Below are 21,459 nucleotides of genomic sequence, written 5' to 3' on the forward strand. Positions count from 1 at the left end.
CTCCCACTGTGTTCTTAGCTTATTAATTACTCTTGATATCCATATCTGTTCCCGGTACAGTTAATTAGCTCCCAGCTTCCACTGTGTTCTTAGTTTATTAATTACTCTTGATACCCATATCTGTTCCCGGTACAGTTAATCAGCTCCCAGCTTCCACTGTGTTCTTAGTTTATTAATTACTCTTGATATCCATATCTGTTCCCGGGACAGTTAATCAGCTCCCAGCTTCCACTGTGTTCTTAGCTTATTAATTACTCTGATACCCATATCTGTTCCCAGTACAGTTAATTAGCTCCCAGCTTCCACTGTGTTCTTAGTTTATTAATTACTCTTGATACCCATATCTGTTCCCGGTACAGTTAATTAGCTCCCAGCTTCCACTGTGTTCTTAGTTTATTAATTACTCTTGATATCCATATCTGTTCCCGGTACAGTTAATCAGCTCCCACTGTGTTCTTAGCTTATTAATTACTCTTGATACCCATATCTGTTCCCGGTACAGTTATCAGCTCCCAGCTTCCACTGTGTTCTTAGCTTATTAATTACTCTTGATACCCATATCTGTTCCAGGTACAGTTAATCAGCTCCCGGCTTCCACTGTGTTTTTAGTTTATTAATTACTCTTGATACCCATATCTGTTCCCGGTACAGTTAATCAGCTCCCAGCTTCCACTGTGTTCTTAGCTTATTAATTAATCTTGATACCCATATCTGTTCCAGGTACAGTTAATCAGCTCCCAGCTTCCACTGTGTTCTTAGCTTATTAATTACTCTGATACCCATATCTGTTCCCAGTACAGTTAATTAGCTCACAGCTTCCACTGTGTTCTTAGTTTATTAATTAATCTTGATACCCATATCTGTTCCCGGTACAGTTAATTAGCTCCCAGCTTCCACTGTGTTCTTAGTTTATTAATTACTCTTGATATCCATATCTGTTCCCGGTACAGTTAATCAGCTCCCACTGTGTTCTTAGCTTATTAATTAATCTTGATACCCATATCTGTTCCCGGTACAGTTAATCAGCTCCCACTGTGTTCTTAGCTTATTAATTACTCTTGATACCCATATCTGTTCCCGGTACAGTTAATCAGCTTCCACTGTGTTTTTAGTTTATTAATTACTCTTGATACCCATATCTGTTCCCGGTACAGTTAATCAGCTCCCAGCTTCCACTGTGTTCTTAGCTTATTAATTACTCTTGATACCCATATCTGTTCCCGGTACAGTTAATCAGCTCCCGGCTTCCACTGTGTTCTTAGTTTATTAATTACTCTTGATACCCATATCTGTTCCCGGTACAGTTAATCAGCTTCCAGCTTCCACTGTGTTCTTAGCTTATTAATTACTCTTGATACCCATATCTGTTCCCGGTACAGTTAATCAGCTCCCAGCTTCCACTGTGTTCTTAGCTTATTAATTACTCTTGATACCCATATCTGTTCCCGGTACAGTTAATCAGCTCCCGGCTTCCACTGTGTTCTTAGTTTATTAATTACTCTTGATACCCATATCTGTTCCCGGTACAGTTAATTAGCTCCCAGCTTCCACTGTGTTCTTAGTTTATTAATTACTCTTGATACCCCTATCTGTTCCCGGTACAGTTAATTAGCTCCCAGCTTCCACTGTGTTCTTAGTTTATTAATTACTCTTGATATCCATATCTGTTCCCGGGACAGTTAATCAGCTCCCAGCTTCCACTGTGTTCTTAGCTTATTAATTACTCTGATACGCATATCTGTTCCCAGTACAGTTAATTAGCTCCCAGCTTCCACTGTGTTCTTAGTTTATTAATTACTCTTGATACCCATATCTGTTCCCGGTACAGTTAATTAGCTCCCAGCTTCCACTGTGTTCTTAGTTTATTAATTACTCTTGATATCCATATCTGTTCCCGGTACAGTTAATCAGCTCCCACTGTGTTCTTAGCTTATTAATTAATCTTGATACCCATATCTGTTCCCGGTACAGTTAATCAGCTCCCACTGTGTTCTTAGCTTATTAATTACTCTTGATACCCATATCTGTTCCCGGTACAGTTAATCAGCTCCAGCTTCCACTGTGTTCTTAGTTTATTAATTACTCTTGATACCCATATCTGTTCCCGGTACAGTTAATCAGCTCCCAGCTTCCACTGTGTTCTTAGCTTATTAATTAATCTTGATACCCATATCTGTTCCTGGTACAGTTAATCAGCTCCCAGCTCCCACTGTGTTCTTAACTTATTAATTAATCTTGATACCCATATCTGTTCCCGGGACAGTTAATCAGCTTCCAGCTCCCACTGTGTTCTTAGCTTATTAATTAATCTTGATACCCATATCTGTTCCCGGGACAGTTAATCAGCTCCCAGCTTCCACTGTGTTCTTAGCTTATTAATTACTCTTGATACCCATATCTGTTCCCGGTACAGTTAATCAGCTCCCAGCTCCCACTGTGTTCTTAGCTTATTAATTAATCTTGATACCCATTCTTCATTCCTGCCTTAACCCCATGAAATATAAAAATGCCTTTGATATTTTTTTTTATGTTGTAGATCTTTCTTCAGGCATTGTGTGCTTTATAGTCTAAAAGTATTCTCTAGTGCCTGGCATCTGTTCCTATTCGTAGTGTCATAGTATTATAAAATATGTCGATATCTAGTAAAGCAGCCTGTTTTGATCCTTATAAATTAGTTCTGTATTATCTTTGCATGCAGAAGAAAACTTTTTTTCTGCTCGTTTGGGATAAAGATGTACACAGTTTGGTGTTCCCTGTTGTGGTATGCTGTTCACCTCATCATGTACTGCCTTTGTATACTCATATTACATAACATAAATGCAAAACATACAACTATGAGTCATATTAGCTATGAATGTTAAAGGGCAGCTCACATTTAGAAAAGCAAATCTCGAAATTCACCTTAATACTGTTTAAATCATTGTTATAGACTGCCTTCAACTGATGCACCCCTACTTATATGTGCTATGACGCAAAGAGAGTGGAGTTGTGCAAGATACTGCAGTTTTTGCCTTGCCATATATTCAACTTTCAGGTCAGTGTAGTGAATTTTGCTCCTTGCTCATTTAAATGAGTCAAAACCCTCACTTTAAACTCCAAGCTGTGAACTGTAGTGGTAACTGTTCACCTTTCTAGCCTTCAGTGGGGTAGACTACAGGCTTCTTTGGGCTTGCTTTGTCCATTTGTAAGGCTACATCTCCACTATTGTCTCATGTTTTGACAGACAAACAAAAGAAAGATGGCAAGGCTCATGGAAAGAATGTATCACAGAGTTATCAAAATGATGAAGATGATGGAGAAGTTGGGGTATAAAAAAATCAAATGAAATTGTGTAAGATCGTTTGGTTGCAAAGGTATGACATGTTAATAGATGGGAATCAGAATGCAGTAACTAGTGGGAAACATCTTTGATTTGTTTTCTGTGATACTACTTGTATTGGAACTACCATATTTTTATTTTTTTTATTTTGTGACTATGGTTGAGTAGAACATTTTTCCTGTAATTATGGATCTGTGGACCCTTTTGCCAAATTTGGCTAATGAAATGATTTTTTTTTCGGTCACATTGACCAGAATTTGTTTGGGCCTAGTGATGTGCTTCAGTCTGTACTGCCACTGTCTCAGCTGCGAGCCTAAGGACACTGCCATACTGAAAACCTAGAAAGACTTCAAGAACAGCATCCTTCTCCATTGTAGCATCCTCATTCCAATGGTTTTTCTCTACATATCTCGTCAGTTTGGTATTCTTTGCTACCAAGACCTGTAAGTGACTTTCAGTTTATTCGTTTCAATTTTGTCCTCCCACTGTTCGTGAAGGGCCCACCATCTCCTGTTCAGGTATCATGATACATCAGAAAAAAATCAGTTTCATCCTGCATGACATGGGGGACACAACATCTTGCCTGTAGTTTCAGCCTGTGTCTAATTACAGTTTTACATACCAAGACTGCGCTTTGCTGAGGTCAGTGAAGCCTCACATTGCAGACCTAACACCCTAAAGGAAACTTTTTCCACGGATCTGGTTTTTGGCATTTTTATGAAGATAGATAAGTTATACTGTAGCTCAACATAAACTATTTACAACTCTCTTTTTGCCATTGAGGTATTGCCTTTAGCCATTTTTCCTGTACAGAATTAAGGACAGCATTAAGTACTTCAAGTAACTTTGCATCTGCCTTACCAGCTCTTTAAATTGATGGCTGTCAGTCACAGATAAAAAAGGGCTGCTACTGCACTTGTCAGAGAGCTGTAACACCTAAGCAAGCTTGGGGTATCTGCAAATTGCCTAGGAGCAACAGCTTCCAATAAAACCTTAAAATTTGCCTAAGTTGTACTGAAGAAATAAACATTATAATGGATCATAAGATCATAGGAGATTATTAGGCTATCGATCCAGAGGTCATTTCAAGCCTAGCCATTTCATCCCAATGTAATATAATACCATAGAAGTGATAGTCAATACACAAGATTGCATTTAGTAATGCCCATGTCCAGGAAGGTTGTGGATGCTATCCCCAGTAAGACTTTACGGTGCCCCATCCACTCGTATAGGTTCCTCTTGAACAGTGTCATACAGGTGCTCTGTTTCACATGAATTGGCAGCCTATTCTAAAGATGCGTCAGTCACTGGGAAACAAATCTGCCCCTCCAGTATGTCCTATTTAAGTCACAGGCCATGTTTAGTTTCCTGGAGTGGGTAGCTCTAGTCCTGTTTGATTTACAGATATGCAGCAAGTTCATTAGATTTGAGTCTGAGATTGCTCTGTAAGCCAAACCTAAGTCTCCTCCTAAGAAGTCTATATGATACAGAGTATAGTGACAGTGATTTTAGTCAGTGTAAGGCATGTGCTGGAGTCCCTTGATCTTCTTTGTTAGAAACCTCTGAGGTCTCTCCAGTTGCTGCAGGTGCTATGAACGGTGCATGCCGAACGAGGTGTTCTACTTAAATATGGGCCAGATTAGTGCCGAGTATAGAGGGGTTATAACCTCTCTTGCTCTTGAAGTGATGCCTTTACTAATCAAGTGTGCTATGTAGAAAGCCTTCCTTACTACAGTAGACCACATGGAGGTTGAAGTTAAGGTCGCATTCAACTTTTGAACCCAGATCCCTTAGCACTTTGTGGGTACTTAGGGTGCTGTTGTTAATTTGGTAGTGTGAAGGGACATTGGGATGAAGGGAATGATGCTGCATTCCTTTGCATTCAGTTTGAGATTTCATGCAGAAATTTCATGTTGGTAGTTTGTTTTTGATGCCTTGCCTAAAAAAGGCACTATGGGGGATGCAAGAACCTTTGCCAGCAGCCGAAAGCCTAGAGGTGCCAGGTGCAAACCGCCTCTGACAAAGCAGCAAAGTTCGCTGACCATGGCTTCCTAGGCTGACAGGAACTGGATCCCTTTTCAATTATACCAAAAACTAAGCCAGTTATTGAAATCAATCATTTTTTGTTTATACTGTGGTATTATTCTAGGTGAGAGTAGTATGCTGCTCAAGGCTAGGGACATACCTCCCTGGGACATGTACTCAGAGAGCTCAATCATGTCTCTCTTCATATAGTCCAGAGAGGTACATTTCAGGTCGTTCACTCCAGCTTGAACTATGACAGAGTCAAAACGCTACTTGTTGCTGAGAGACCTGAGTACATGCGTGATCTGACAAACACTGGCACCGGACAGGCAGCTGACTGTGACTTTCTCCTTGGCCATCCTGGTGAGTGGGACATCTGTGTATCTCACTACGGAGTCTCCAATGACAAAAATATTTTTTGAGTGTTATACCTTACAGGCTTGGTGGGTGTGACTTTGGTGTTACTGTGTGTCATGGGTGCTGTGGAGACTGTTAGCTGTAGCAGACTTGTGTTTTGGAGGTCTCTGGTGTTTCTGTAAGTTTTTTTGAGAGAACCTCTGCATATGTGGATTTATGTGTTTGATGTATACTATTTGTATGAGTAGTGGTATGTATATGAGTAGTGGTACTATGTGAATATGTAATGGTGGGTGGGTTGACAACTTCTTCAGTGTTACTGTTTTGAGTGCAAGAGATCATGGATTCCAGATTCTTGGTGTAGATACATCTTTTGCACTCTGTACTAGAGTGAGTTATTAGTAGAGGGTTGTTGGTGTACATGATGCAATTGCTACACTGCCTCAAGAGACCCAAGTCAACAAGGCTGGCAGGAGAAACAAGGGTAGTAGTCCAACTGTCAGTAATACTAGGTTGAAGACCGTTGTCACTAGGGGTGGCTTTTTCATAAACAATTATGGAGGAGCTCAGCAAATGGATATTTCTGCCTGGGATTTAAGGGAAAATGTGTTAAAGGTAACTGTCTGGCTTTGGCGCACAATGGCGCATCAGTATGCAGTGCTGCATGACATGCAAACAAGCAGAAACCTGCTCAGATACAAGGCCTAAATACCAGAAGCTAAAACTTGAAAAAAAACTCTTAACAAAATTCAAAAGGACCGATGAAGATGCTTATTCCAAGCCCTAGACTGGCCTCCCTTTACTAGTCAGGTCCCAATCAGCACAAAAGTGCAGATAAGCCCCTTACAATCCAAGATGGCCTGTACAATATGCTCAGAACAAACAAACCACTACAAACAGTTCACAGATGCTTCAGACATGGGAAGGGGTGACTTTTGGCTCCCTAAAAGTTCAGGGTGTGTGGTCGCCTCATCAGCAGAAGGAGCACATCAATGTCAAATAGATAAGGCTCTTCTGCTGGCTCTTCAGGTCTTTCATCCTCTTTTTTTGTCTAGGGCCTTTCATTGATGTGGTATATCAACAAACAAGGAGATTTTATCTTGTTTTCCAGTTGGCACCTCTGATATGGGAGCCTGCTGTCAACTATCAAGTGACTCTTCAGGCGGTTTATATCTCTTCCAGTCAGAACATTGAGCCAGACACTTTGAGCAGGTCCTTAACTCAGTCCCCTAAATAGATGCTTGACAGGGATGTGTTGCTAGACATTATCCACCAGTGGGGTATCTTCAAGTGGATCTTTTTGCCTCCCCTCTGAACAGACAACTTTCTATGTTTTGTGCAGAGTCCTAGGTTCTCTGGTGTGGATGTTCCTTTGGTTCTCTCTTATTTGCATGAGTTGCTCAATGCTGGTTTGGCCTATTCTTCTGTTAAGGTGCACTTAGCAGCTCTCTCTGCTTGTCTGCCTTTTTCTCCTCCTTTAGCTTTTAGATTTACGATGAAACAATTTCTTAAAGGCATCCTTAATATTAGACCTCCCAGGAAATCTGTTCCTCTTCCCTGGGATCTTAGTTTAGTTTAGTAGAAGTTGACGCAAGCTTCTTTTGAACCTTCTGCATCAGCTTCCTTGCAACATTGTTCCTGGAAGACTGTTCTTTTGTTAGCTCTTACGTCTGCCAGACTGGTGTCTGAGTTTCAGGCCTTTATGGCTCATCCTCCTTTATTAATCTTTTATGAGGAGAAAGTATCCTTCTTAAACAACAGGAAGGCCACTAACGAAGATAAACCATTTCTTTAAATTGGTTGTAAAGGTTTACATTATTAAACCTTTACAACCAATTTAAGGATGTGGTTTATTTTCATTAGTGGCCTTCCTGTTGTTTAAGTTTGTTGTATCAAATGCTAGTTGCATTCAATATGCAGATGATTCCACGCTGATTTGCTCTGGAACATCCCCTATAGAGTTACAATCTTTGACCCAAACTACTTTCAGCAAAGTAGAAAACTGGCTCTCTAGTCGTCGTCTGATACTTAATCCAAAAAAAACAAAAATGTTACTGTTTTCACCGACACAAAGGTCAAGCCCCCTCAACTTTACAATCCAAGCAAAGGACGGGACAATAATCTCTCCGGATCCCTCGACAAAATTATTAGGGGTAACTATAGATAACCTAAAATTTGATACTCATGTAAACCTAATGATTAAATCAATCAATAAGAAACTAGGTTCGCTATATAGAATAAAAAGCTTCTTGACCCCCCAAGCTAAATCTGCCATTGCCCAAACCCATCTCCTCTCTACCCTACTGTACTCATCCCCCTTACTACATAATATTAATAAAACGATCATGAACAAGCTCACTATCTGTTATAATCACATCGCTAGGTTTGTTACTGGGTTACCATATAGAACCCACCACTGTACCAACTTAACCCAGCTTAACTGGCTTGAGCTACCGAAACTAATTTCTTATAACCTACTAGTACTGACCCACAAAATTTTATATAACCCTGAATACCCTCCCTCACTCAAAAAATTGATCTCCCCTTGCAATAACCCTCGACCACTGAGGTCATCCAGTCGTCTCCTTATACAAACAAGTAAAACTAATAACGCAGCTGGTGACTCTCTCCTTACCAACTCCGCAGGGAAAACTTGGAACAAACTCCCTCCTGATATTACATCACTCCCCTCTTTAAACCAATTTAAAACTAAACTAAAAGGCTACCTGGGGTCTGATATTACCTGCCATTGCTTTAACCCTGGCTAGCTATCTCTCTGAATATACTACTCCTAGATCCTGGTTATCTGAGTAATCCTTATAATAATTTGCTGTCATCATGTATAATTATTAAGTAAACTAACTAAATTTAAGCTATTAATTTACATATCATGTAATGACTAACCTCACCTTGCTTTAAATGTTTATGTTTTTTGTTACTTCTGTAAATGTCTCATATTGTCTTGCTTGGAGCTTTTCTCCCCGGGCCTCCGCTGTAAATGGACATGTATCCAGTCGGACTATCCCGGTTAACAAATGTAAAATAAATAAATAAAATAAATAAAATAAAAGTTTGTCGTTGTTTTACTAGTTTGATGAGAAAGTGTCCTTGCTCACTAAGCCCCCCTTTTATGCCTAAGGTGGTTAGTGAGCTATCATTTAGTCAGTCTATTAATCTGCCTACTTTTTTCCCCTCTCCGCAATCGGACAGTGAGAGGGCACTGCATACTTTGGACGTGCATAGGCAACTCAAGGTTTATTTGGATAAGACTGGGGCTGTTAGAAAATCTGATCAGTTATTTGTTTCCTTTCATCCTAGATCTTTCAGACTTGATGTATCCAAGCAAACTATTTATTCTTGGATTTCTAAGGCTATTTCTTTTTGTTACACTTTTCATGGCAACAGCCTTTCCTGTTCAGTCAAGGCTCATTCTACTAGAGCTGTGGCTTCTTTGGGTGTTTTCTTCCAAGGGATTAGGTACTAATTCTATTCTTGAAGCAGCTACCTGTACTTCTGTGCATACCTTTACCAAGCACAAGTTGTATGGTATCTCTAGAGCTAGGGCTGGTTTTGCTAGTGCTATTCCTCATGACTTTTTAGGCGACTCTTCTGCTCCTTCCCCTCCAGAGTTTCCTCTTGAGCTTTGGCATTCTCCCATATGTTAAGAATACTGCAGCAGTGAATGTAAGGACATAGTAAAGTTTTGCAAAATCTTACCATAATGGTAGATGTCCCTGCTTTCACTGCTGCAGTATTCACTTCCTCCCTCCTCCCCCCTAATCCTTTGCCTTCCTTGATGTACAAAGTACTTCTTGGACTGATGTTCCTACTGGGGTAATCAGTTCTGACTATAGTAGGCCTGAATATCACTTTTATTTCCTATGCTACGCAAGAAGCATTTGGGTGATGTTCGACATAGCTTTAAAACAAAAGGAGTCATCGGTAGACTGGCCGGATGTTGGGTTTCCATGGCAGGGAATCCCATATGTTAACAAAACTGCAGCAGTGAAGGCAAGGACATATACCATTATGGGAAGATTTTACACAACTTTACTTTTTCATTTACATAAATGTATGATTTGCCATGTCATACGTGATAATTTAATAAGGATGTTTCTTGTTTTAAAAAAAAAGCTTTGTGTTCATCATATTCATTCTTTCCAAATACTATCCTTAAGCAGAGTACTCTCAACCTCTCACTGAAATGATAAAATAATTTTTTTACATAACTGCTGCTTGTACAATCCACTATGTTGCACGTGGGCTTTCTCTTTAGTAACTTCCTCCTCTATAAAATATTAAGACTGTATGAATGTAAACAGAAATGTAATTACTCTATGTTTGACTGGGACTTAGCATAATGCAATGTAAGCAAATGGAATTTTTCTCCCGGACCTCTACTAAAAATGGGTATTACCCAATCGGACTTCCTGGCAAACACAGACACATAAGTAAATTAATAAATATTTACTCTGTCTCCTTTGTTCGTCTCTCTTTTCTCTGTCTTCTTTTTTACTTCTAGCTTAAACAGCTTTTAAACTCCTTATTTTCCTTCAACTCCCCAAACCTCCATACCACAAGTATTCTGCATGTGGTGTAAGTATTGTACATATTGTATTTAATTTTTGTCTTAATGCCCATTTATAATTTGTACTCCATGTTTGCCTGCTGTTTATAAAGTGTTTTTGTTATTCAATGTATTATGTGTACAGTAAATCGGCTTCAATCTCCTTGTTACTTCTGTTCTTTCTAATCCAGGCGGGGTTGGCAGACGTCCCTATTTGAGCGGGACTGTCCCAGGATCAGCAGCCCAATCCCAAGTCCCACAATGCTGTTTAAAATCAGCCTCCACTTTGTGATTTATGATTGGTCCGTGTGCAGGTATATGAGCCAATCATAATTTACTCAGCAGAGCCTCTTCTGTTCATTACGGAACAGCCTTTTTTTTTGTGAACCTAAAAATGGTCTGCTGGATCAGTGTCTTACCCTGAAAATAATGCAATACTCAGTGTTTTTTTTTCCATAAGTGAATGATCATGTCTAATTTGAGACAGCCAGTAATATAACATGTTTTCATCTCGGTTTATTTAGGATTACAGTCTGATTAGTTGTTGCTGACATTTTTTTCAGACAACACTGTCACAATTGAACAGGATTTTGAACTATTACTTGAAGTTCGTCCAAGAAGTCAGACAGGTATCCTTTTCCATGCCGGAGCCAAAAAAGAGCAATATCTAATACTATACATGGACAATGGAAAGGTAAGTTCTCCAGTCTACAGAATAAAAAGTTATATATGACCCAGCATGTGCATATGTTACCTGTTGCTTGCAGAGGAAATAATTTATTCACTTGTTATCTTCTATGCAGTCTAGTCAAATTTCTTTTTGGAAGAGGGTCTTACTACTTTATAAACACTTTTTTACTAAGTCATAGGGCAAGTTGAATATCGGCTGTAACAACATTACTGTATAAGGTAATATAAGAAAGGTTAGAACTTTATACTGGTATAAACTGATTAGGTTGCTTGAGAAGGTCTTGAAGCAGTGGGCATTTTCAAAAGGTGAAACAGGAAGTGACATCATCCAAAAAAGTATTGCTTGTTTGTGGGAAAGGAAAACAGAGAAAATACAACAAACACTTCTTTGTTTTTGCCAGCATCTCATCACAGTGTGACCACTGATTTGACATGAACCCCTATGCCAATAATTTTTTTTTATAAAAGACTTTTTTATTAATATTAGTTTAATCATTTATTACTATATTAAAGCTATTTATATATGTGTTAAATATTTTAACACAGTATGTTATATTGTTATAAGACACACATTTGCGTTTCCCTGACTTCGGCTGCATCACCAAAAGAATGCCACTTCTCTAGGTTCCTTTCAGTTGCACCTCTAATTCCAACCCCTTAGTCAGTACCCATATGTCACTGCTAGGATACTGTGTTATCTCTCCACTACACTTTTCTCTTTACACTTCTACTCTTATCTATACTTAAGCTACTTCCTCCTGCATTTCTTACTTAACCTGTTATCCAATTTCCCATCTCTGTCTCTTCTCCTGCTACTATACTCCCTACTGTGGCTAACTTGCTCACAAGTCAACTGTAATAAAGCAACAAATGCAACCCCAACTAACAATGTTCACCATTATGTAATGCCTCAACCTAAAACTGTAAAAGATGTGTTCAGTCTATGTAAATATGTTAAATCTTAAACTTCAGTGCAATGTTACTAGCCAGTGTTAAGTTTGATACTGTGTAAATTTGAATGTTTCTGTATACACCTTATGTTTTCCTTAAAATTTAACTGTGGAGCTTTTCTCCCCGGGCCGCTGCTGAAAATGGACATGCATCCAGTCGGACTTTCCCAGTCAACAAATGTAAAATAAATACATTTCAGAGTATCCTAGTTTTTATTACTGTATACAAGTGTATGTAGCCATTTAGTCACACCTGAGTTCTTGTGTCCTCAAGGACTTTAGTCCATCAGGCATGTCAATGCAAATTCATACTCATATCTACTTCAGCCTCTGCCACCCCCTTCCTTTTTGTCTTCAGTCTTTCCTAACATCATTGTCTTCTGTAGCAACCCCTGTCTTCACATTCTGTGGCCAAAGCATTTTAAGTTTTAGTTTTATTAATAGTGACCACTCTGGACTTATTTCTTTCAAGTGTTGACTGACTTGATCCTCTTGTGGTCCATGGATCACTCAGAATATTCTCCAACACCACAGTTCAAAATTTTTGATTTTCTGATGTGTAGCCTTACTTGTATTCTAACTCTCATGGAGAAATGTTATTACTGGGAAAATCAGAGCTTTGTTTATGTGGAGCTTTGTTGATAGTGTCTTTGCTGTTTAAAATTTTACATTTTACTTAGCTTTCCTTCCAAAAAGTAAGTGTTTTGATTGCAGTTACCATCTGCACAGACCCTTTGACCACAGAAAAATAAAATTTGTCACTGCTTCCACCCCCCCCCCCCTGTATTTATAAATACTTGGTAGGGCTAGATGACACAGATTTATTTATTTTTTTGACATCGATAAACCAACATTTGCACTTTCTTCTTTCATCTTCATTAACATATGCTTCAACTCTTCTTCATTTTTAGCAAAATAAATATTTTATAGACCTGAAAAATTAAATGAATTCATTTTCAACCAGAGAAGCTTTCTACTGATAGCTTCTCTTGACAGAAACCCAGTATGAATATTTTAACAAATGAAAGGAGTGGATAGATCTGTCAGAGTCCCATCCATTTTTCACCAAGGAACCTAGTTCAGGGAATTATAAGCATACTGCAGAGATATAGCACTACCATGCAACAGAGGTTCGACCCTGACTATACCCTAGACAGGTCTATATCATAACACCGAAGTCTTATAACTTAAAATGTTATAATATCGACCCCAGTGGAGCAAAACACCAGAATACCGAACAGTCAGAATAGCAAATTTTTTCTCAGGGAAAAAATTTGCTGTCCCGACAAACATACACACAACACAAGCACACCAAAATAAATAATGCACACACACACACTTCACAAAACCCTACACTAAACCATACATATACCACTAGCTATCCATTTACCTTAACCCAACCCTAACCCTAAGGTCCGTCACTGTCGCACACTCACCTTACCTGCTCCCTAACCCTAACTCACCTACCCCACCCTAAACCTCATGCCCACACAATCGCACACTTACCTGACCCATGCCCTAACCCACGCCCAATCACACAATCACTTTCGTTCGCACACTTACCTTAACCCGGTCCGTAACCTTTGCTCCACAGTTGAGGAAATAGCAAAGCTGCAGAAATGGCCCACTGGATACTTTCCGTAGGAAAGTATTCAGTGTTCTGCAGCTTCGCTATTTCCAGCATTCGCTCTACTGGGTTCGATATTATAACATTCTAAGTTGTTAGACTTCGATGTTATAATGTAGACCCGTGGGTCTGTATCATAACATCGAAAGTCTTATAACTTTGAATGTTATAATATCGACCCCAGTAGAGTGAAACACCAGAATACCGAACAGTCAGAATAGCGAATTTTTTTCCCTGGGAAAAAATTTGCTGTCCCGACAAACATACACACAACACAAGCACACCAAAATAAATAATCCACATGCACACACACTTCACAAAACCCTACACTAAACCATACATACACCACTAGCTATCCACTTACCTTAACCCAACCCTAACCCTAAGGTCTGTCACTATCGCACACTCACCTTACCCGCTCCTAACCCTAACTCACCTACCCCACCCTAACCCTCATGTCCACACAATCTCACACTTACCTGACCCACGCCCTAACCCTAACTCACCTAACCTGTGCCCATTCACACACTCACCTTCGTTCGCACACTTACCTTAACCCGGTCCGTAACCTTCACTCCACAGTTGAGGAAATAGCGAAGCTGCAGAAACGGCCCACTGAATACTTTCCCTAGGAAAGTATTCGGTGTTCTGCAGCTTTGCTATTTCCAGCGTTCGCTTTACTGGGTTCGATATTGTAACATTCGAAGTTGTTAGACTTCAGTGTTATAATATAGACCCACCCTAGACAACCTGGGTTCAACTAACTGATCAGGTATGAGAGGAACCAGGTGGGATGGTGACTGAATCATCCTGTGAATCCAAAGGTCATTGCTGACTCAGAAATTCTGTGAAGTGACAGGTCTCTGCTGGCTCAGCTATCCTATGGAATGAGAGGTCACTACTGACTCCGGCATCCTGTGGAAGAGTCCAGTTGCATGAACACCATCTGGAGAAGCTTGGAAGTGCAGCTCCTGCACTGTGAACTCTAGAGAAGTGAGACCACCAAGGTATGTGCAGCACTGTGGCTGGAAGTGCAGGTGTGTAGAGGCATTTACCCACATTGGGTTGATCATAACAAACATTGCAGTGTGTGCTTCCCAGCTCGCAGGGATGGGTGTTTGTCAGAGCTTTACCCCCAAGATGGTTAGGATTAGAGAGTATTCCACTTCAAAACTGTCCAGAAAAGAAGAGGCTGAAGGCATTGGCCCATACTGCTGCTGTGGCATTTTATAGGTCATCCCTTGCCCTAGATGCTCCGCAGAAGAAATATGAGGAAAAGATGCCAAAGGGGAAGGAAGTTAGGGACACAGGAGATGTAAATACATCACTTGCTATCCATGTATATCACTAGGGTGCAAATCCTGCTAAGGATGTTTCATAGTTACTAACCACATACTTCTATATGAATTCTTAAAGCCCCTTTGGAGACTTTCATGCCTGTGGATGAAGGCATTTCATGCCAAGCTGAAGAGCTCTGCTTAGAATTTGGCCAGCTGACACCCTGCACATGCCCACTTCCAACACCCATTTTGTCATATTTGAAAGGGAGTTCATTTATCCTGTGACTACTGCTAAGGAGTATGTCCCTCATGGGAAAAAGGAGACATTGGACTCCCATATACCAGTGTATGCCCCCATCTCTAAAAAGCCTGATACATTTTATAGATCTCAGAAATTCCATACATTCCTGTATAAGATTCCTTTAAATGATTCAGCAGTGTTGTCTGTAGTGTCAGAAACAATGTGTAACTTGGTCCCTGCTCAAAACAAACTTCCCAATGGATAAGAAAGCAGAATGATTGATACCTTTAGAAAGGAAGTGTACACAGCTGCCACTCTGGCCTTCAGAGCCATTAATTTTCTGACACATGTAGATTTCAGTTCATAACTAGATAAAGGGGAAAATAGAGGAGGTGTCTGATAAGGACCTTAAAGCAAAAAAATCCTGGATTTCACCCAGACCGTTGGTCAGATTGCTAAGCACTCTATAGCATGTTCATATTGACTTTGTAGGTACAACATCCAGGACAGCAGCTATGTGTTCTGTGACTAGGCAGCCTGCATGACTGAAGCTATAGTTCCTGCCAAAAGAGGTTAAAGTGCAACCTCTCAGTGCCCCTTTTAATTAAGACCTGCTTGTTTGGGACCCCTACAGCTGAAGTTTTGAAAAGGTTGGAGGAAAGGGGGGAGTGATCTATTAAACAACTCTTTCATCCCCCCATGTTAGGATATGATACATCAGAGCTTGTATGATTAAACCTTATGCTCTTTAGACACTGGTTTACAGAGGATGTACTGACTGAGATTAAGGAAGCTAAGGAGTTTGCTTGCAGGAAATGTTACCTACTCAGATGGAAGAGTTCTTATCTGCTGACAGAGTATTAATACAGACCCCCCCCCCGACCTCAGCTATAGTGTCCACAGTTCTGGAATACCCATCTAAGCTATTTAAGTCTTTAATGCCAACAGAGATGACTGCACATTCTTAGTCCAGCTATTTGTGTGGGCTGTCTTTTCAAATTCAAGCCAACCAAAAGTCTTCAGCGCTGTGATTAAGAACATTAAATGTAAGGAAATTACTTCAATTGAACAAGAAATGCAAAGTGCTGCTTTCTTGTTCATTTGAAAAAAATTTCTGACATTTTATTTTTCCTTTTATTCTTATTTCAGTATAATTTCTATACAGCCTGCTGTCAGTCAGGAATATGAGACTAAATTAACTGAATGCCTACAAATGTTAATAAGTTATTTCAAGTTTGGCTTATGCCTCAATGAAGGCACACCTTCCAGCCATCTCAGCCTGCATACCAGTGGAAACTTCTTTTTTCTAGGCAGCCTTTTAAACATTTAGTTAAGGAGTCCTACATTTGATAATACCTAGAAAATGCTTCGCCATGGGACCTGAATTTTGTCTTGGAAAAGCTTACACAGCCTCCTTTCAAACATGCTGCTTCTGCGCTCCTGAAATTCTGGGAAAAGTGCTTTTATGCCTGTCATCACTTCAACTACATAGCTGTGAGAACTACAGGCTGTAATGTGCAGAGAATCCTCTCTAGTGCTTGACAGCAGCAGGGTCAGCTTCAGAACCAGCCCTTCCTTTATGCCAAAAGTGGTGACTGAGTTTTCCTTCAGACAGGCTATACAGCTGCTTGTTTTCTTAACTTGTCCTTCTGGAGAAGATGAGAAAATTTGCACTCCTTGGATATTCACAGGCAATTGGGATACTGTTCAGACAAAACAGACATCAGAACTTCAGATCACCTTTCTGTGTCCTTTGCAACAATGAAAGGAGGAGAATTAGTATCTCAACAGACTCAAAATGGCTGGCCTGCTACTTTTACCATGGAGAAAAGCTTGAAGGGTACATTAGGTCCCACAGCACCAGAAGGACATAAGCTACGATAGCTTTCCTTAGGGGGAAAGGTTTGTGCATACAGTCCGCTTTGGAGGCAGATACTTGGTCTTCTGTCCCTACCTTTACTAAACGCTAGAAGCTAAATAATGCTTCCAGGTGGGTTACTACTGACAGTCTGCAGGCTTCTCTTCTAATCCTGCCACTTGCTAGTCCTTGCAAATGTTGGGCATTATCCCAGTAGTCACTCCTACTGCAACAGTGATCCATATGGAGAACGTACAACGGGTACATAGGAACTTACTGTAATAGTACATATTCAAGTAGAGCACAGTTGCATTATGTTCCCTTCCGCCATCCCTCTTCCTTTTTCTGTTTTTTTGGGCATCCTGGAGCAGAGATGGTTCACCTTTTTGCATGCACTGGCTACATCTTCCTCCTCCTGTTAAAAGATCCCAGGCATGCTCAGGTATGGATAGGTTTGAGAAACCTATATTCTCAAAATCTCTGATCCAGAGACCTTTGTTAGGGGGTTTCAGGTTGGATAGGGTCCTGTCCTTTTTCCAGTGGAATCTGTCACCCAAAGGGGCAGGATAAGCATCTTGCTTATGCCTTGGGCAGGAAACAACCATGGGTAACACAGGTGAATGCCGGCATTATCCAGGGAGCATCCTGACATAAGAGGTGGGCATCCAGTCATCTGGGTTAGGCCAGATATCGGGTCTTTCGAGGCAGAAGTCTCATTAGACAGTACTACTACAGCAATGACCCACTTGAACATCTACTCTTATGGTAAGTTCTTTCACAATTACACTTTTCGGCAGCAGTAATCTATAATAAACAGTATAGCTGTGTACCAACTTCTCATAGCAGTAGATGTTTCAGTAGTGGGATTAGAGCTGCAATAAAAATGCCTTTCTCTCTCCTTTCCCAGAAAAAAAACTGATGATGAAGGCAGGAAATGGGCTTAAACCCATAGCTGTACTTATTTTCACCGCATGTGCCATTTTCCAGTGTTTGATCCTCTCCTCTGTGTCTTTCAGAGTTGTTACTGTGTGCTGTCACTTGTGGGTATCTGCCCACAATGGTTCTTCCCTAAAACAACTGAACAGAGTGTGGACTGTTTTCTTCTCTTCATTAATTTTAGTCTGATTTCTGGCATGGGAGGGGAACATTCTGTACAGGTGACATTTATTTATTTATTTATTTATTTATTTTATTTTACATTTGTTGACCGGGCTAGTCTAACTGGATACATGTCCATTTTCAGTAGAGGCCCGAGGAGAAAAGCTCCGAGACAATAACAAGGACAGAAACAAAGAAACATTTATACAAATAGTACAAATAATAATTTTTTTGTTTTTTTTAACAGCCAAAAAAGAAAAAGTTCTAGTTCAGTTTCAGTAAGCAAAAAAATACAAAACGTCATAATGGGGAGATACAAAAAAAGAGAGCAAGAAGTATTTAAACTTGCCATATAAAGAAGGTAGAGGAGTTTCAGCAAAAGAAATCAAGTTTGAGAGTTAGAGTTAGAAAGAGGATAAAATAAGCATCAGTCAGGCTGAGAGCAGGGGCAAAGCCATTTGGTTTTCATGAAGTTTTTCAGCTGATTCTTGAAAAGGTTGGTGGAAGTAAGGGATGTGATCTCAGTTGGAAGTTTGTTCCAGGAACTGCCAACTGCATTTGAGAATAGGCAGTCTCCAGCTTTGTTAAAGGATTTGGTAGTGGCTACTTGTAGTTTTTTAGCTGATCTTAGGGTAGGAAGGTTTTTATAAGAATTTACTAGGTTACATAGTATGGGAGTGTTTGAAGGATGATGTAAAATCTTGTGAATAAAAATGAGTTGCTGGTAAACTAGTTGGTTTTGTACGTCCAGCCATCCGAGATGTCTAAGGTTAAGGCAGTGGTGAGTACGGAAGGGGGCACCAGTGGCAAATTTAGCTATGTTGTTGTAGGTGGTTGCTAGTTTATTTAGATTAGTTCTGGATAGGTTGGTATATATAGGTGAGGCATAGAGTAGGGTGGAAATAAGGTGGGTTTGGGAAATAGAGATCTTTGCTGACTCTGTAAGAAATGGTCTGATTCTGTAGAGGAATCCAAGTTTTCTATTTACTGATTTAATAGTAGCGTTAATATGTGAGTCAAAGGTAAGATGGTTATCTATTAATACACCGAGGAGTTTGGTGGTGGTTTCAGGGGCTATTTCTGTGCCATTGTTTGATTTTACTGTGAGATTGATAGAGGGGGATTTCTGTGTGGGAGTAAATAGAAGTAATTTAGTTTTTTTAGGGTTCAGGAGGAGACAACGTTGATGGAACCAGTTTTCCACTAAAGTAAAGACAGTTTGTGTGTTAGCCTGTAATTCAGCAGGGGATGATGCGGCACATACCAGAGTTGAATCGGCAGCATATTGTATGCATGTAGTTTGTGGAAGGGAAGTTTTTAGATCATTAATGAAAATTGTGAAAAGGAGAGGTCCAAGAATAGATCCTTGAGGGACTCCAAGGGTGATAAGGAGCTGAGAAGATAGATTGTTTTCCCAGAGGACTGCTTGTTTCCTGTTTTCAAGGTAGGATTGGAACCATTTTACTAGTTGATGATCAAGGGAAGTGATTCAAGTATATTTAATAGTATTTGGTGGTTAACCATATCAAAGGCCTTTGAGAGATCTATAAAAAGAGCAGAAGATAGTAGGTTAGTATTCTTGTTTTTATTAATGCTATCTGTAAAGGATAGAAAAGCTGTTGTGGTACTGTGGTGAGGCCTGAAACCATGTTGGCAGTCAACTAGAAGGTTGTTTTGTAGGAGATACTGAAGTAATTGCCGATGGATGCATTGCTCCATAATCTTTGCAATGGGGGAGAGAAGGGCTATTGGGCGAAAGTTAGATAATTCATTTGAGGTACCTCCCTTATGCAGAGGGTTGATATGGGAGATTTTCCAGATAGATGGGACATAAGATTCAGAGATGGTTCTGTTTATTAGGATAGAAATAGGGTAGGCAAGTGCACCAGCTGCGACTTGCAGGAATTCAGCTGGTAGCAGGTCAGCTGATGGTGTACATGGTTTTAGTTTAAGAAGCAAGGAGTGTATCAAAGATGTTGGTACAGGTTGAAGGTTAAAAGGCTGGGGTAATTTGGTTGGTGAGGGAAATGTAGTGGTGGAGGAAGGTGGTAAGGTGGTTGCTAGTGCTTGGACTGTTTCAGAGAAATAATTATTAAAGGTGTTGGCTATGTGGCTGGGGAGGTTTGGGTTAGGTTTGAGGGGTGGGTGTTTTGGACTGTCCTGGGTGGAGTAGTTTGTTGATACCTGACCAAAACTTTTGCGGATTATTTTGTTGGTTTTGTTGGAATTTGAGGTAGAAGTTTTTTTTGTCAAGGATTATGGATTTTTTTTGTGGAATTACGAATTTGTCTAAAGTTTAGGTGATCTATTGGGTTTCTAGTTTTTCTCCATTTCGACCAGAATTTGTTCCTTAGTTGTATGTTTAGCCTTGTGTCCTTAGATAGCCAGGGGGCTGGTTTATTTTTTGTTCTGACAGTACAGGTGGGAGCATGTTGCTCAAGGATCTGCAAGAATGTTTTGTTAAAGTGTGAAATGGCTTTGTCAAGAGGTAGGTATTTTAGGGGTGACCAGTTGCAAGCTTTAAGCTCAGCTTGAAAATTACTTGGGTTGAATTTTTTTTTGTTTCTGGTCGTTCTAAAAGCTATTGGATTATGAAAGTTGGTCTTTTGCCTAGCGATGTAAGTAAGAGAACGGTCACTAATGTTGTCCATACATACATACAAAGTTTTGTAAGCTGGAACAAATTTGATTGTATTCACCTATGATGAATTCCTATCCCAGTATTTGAATATGCTGGGCTATAAGATGATATATAATTCTACTTTATGGTGATTCTTCTTAAACAAGTTTATTTTATTTTTTTTTTATTTATTTATCATTTGTTGACCGGGAAAGTCCGACTAGGTTCCACAGAGCCTGTTTTCAACGGAGGCCCGGGAAGAAATGCTCCAGATGCATGTCTTTGGAATGTGGGAGGAAACTGGAGTACCCGGAGGAAACCCACACGAACACAGGGAGAACATGCAAACTCCACACAGAAGGCACCCCAGCCGAGAATCGAACCGGAGAACCTCTTGCTGTGAGGCGACAACGTTAACCGCTGCACCACTGTGCCGCCCATTTCCTCTGAAAATGTTGAATTAATACTCTGTATGTAAGGCCGTAATTATTTTTACTGTATCTGAGGCTAAGTGATAGTTCAGAATGTTTTAACATCTTTTGTAAGATGTGTTTTTGATTTGTTGCAGCTTTATCAGCATGACATAAAGTGCCTTATGAAGATATCTTCTCTTTTTCAGGTTATTGTTAAGGTGAACCGAGGTGCTGGTGAATATGCAGTGGCAGTAACTCCCAACGAATCGATGTGTAATGGACTGTGGCACAAAATTGCAGGTAAGGAGTCTTTTATGATGCAAATTTTTTTTTTACTCTATATTTTTATTTTCAAATAATATTATGAAAACATTCATGATATATTATAGCATTTCAAAAAACTATGTGCAATAT

At 39.9% G+C, this 21,459-nt stretch overlaps 1 protein-coding gene across 1 annotated transcript in view; it reads left to right on the forward strand.

Annotated features, from left to right (window-relative positions):
* LAMA5 (laminin subunit alpha 5) overlaps positions 1-21,459 on the forward strand; it is a 1,615,491-nt gene that overhangs the window by 1,485,321 nt on the left and 108,711 nt on the right. Inside the window, exons 77-78 of the mRNA XM_044090412.1 lie at positions 10,832-10,962; positions 21,252-21,345. Coding sequence (XP_043946347.1) covers positions 10,832-10,962; positions 21,252-21,345 — 225 coding nt within the window. The remainder of the gene's footprint in view (positions 1-10,831; positions 10,963-21,251; positions 21,346-21,459) is intronic.

The sequence above is a fragment of the Protopterus annectens genome, chromosome 12.part0, assembly GCF_019279795.1.
Source record: "Protopterus annectens isolate FY-2018-M chromosome 12.part0, PAN1.0, whole genome shotgun sequence".
NCBI classification, from domain to species: Eukaryota; Metazoa; Chordata; order Ceratodontiformes; family Protopteridae; genus Protopterus; species Protopterus annectens.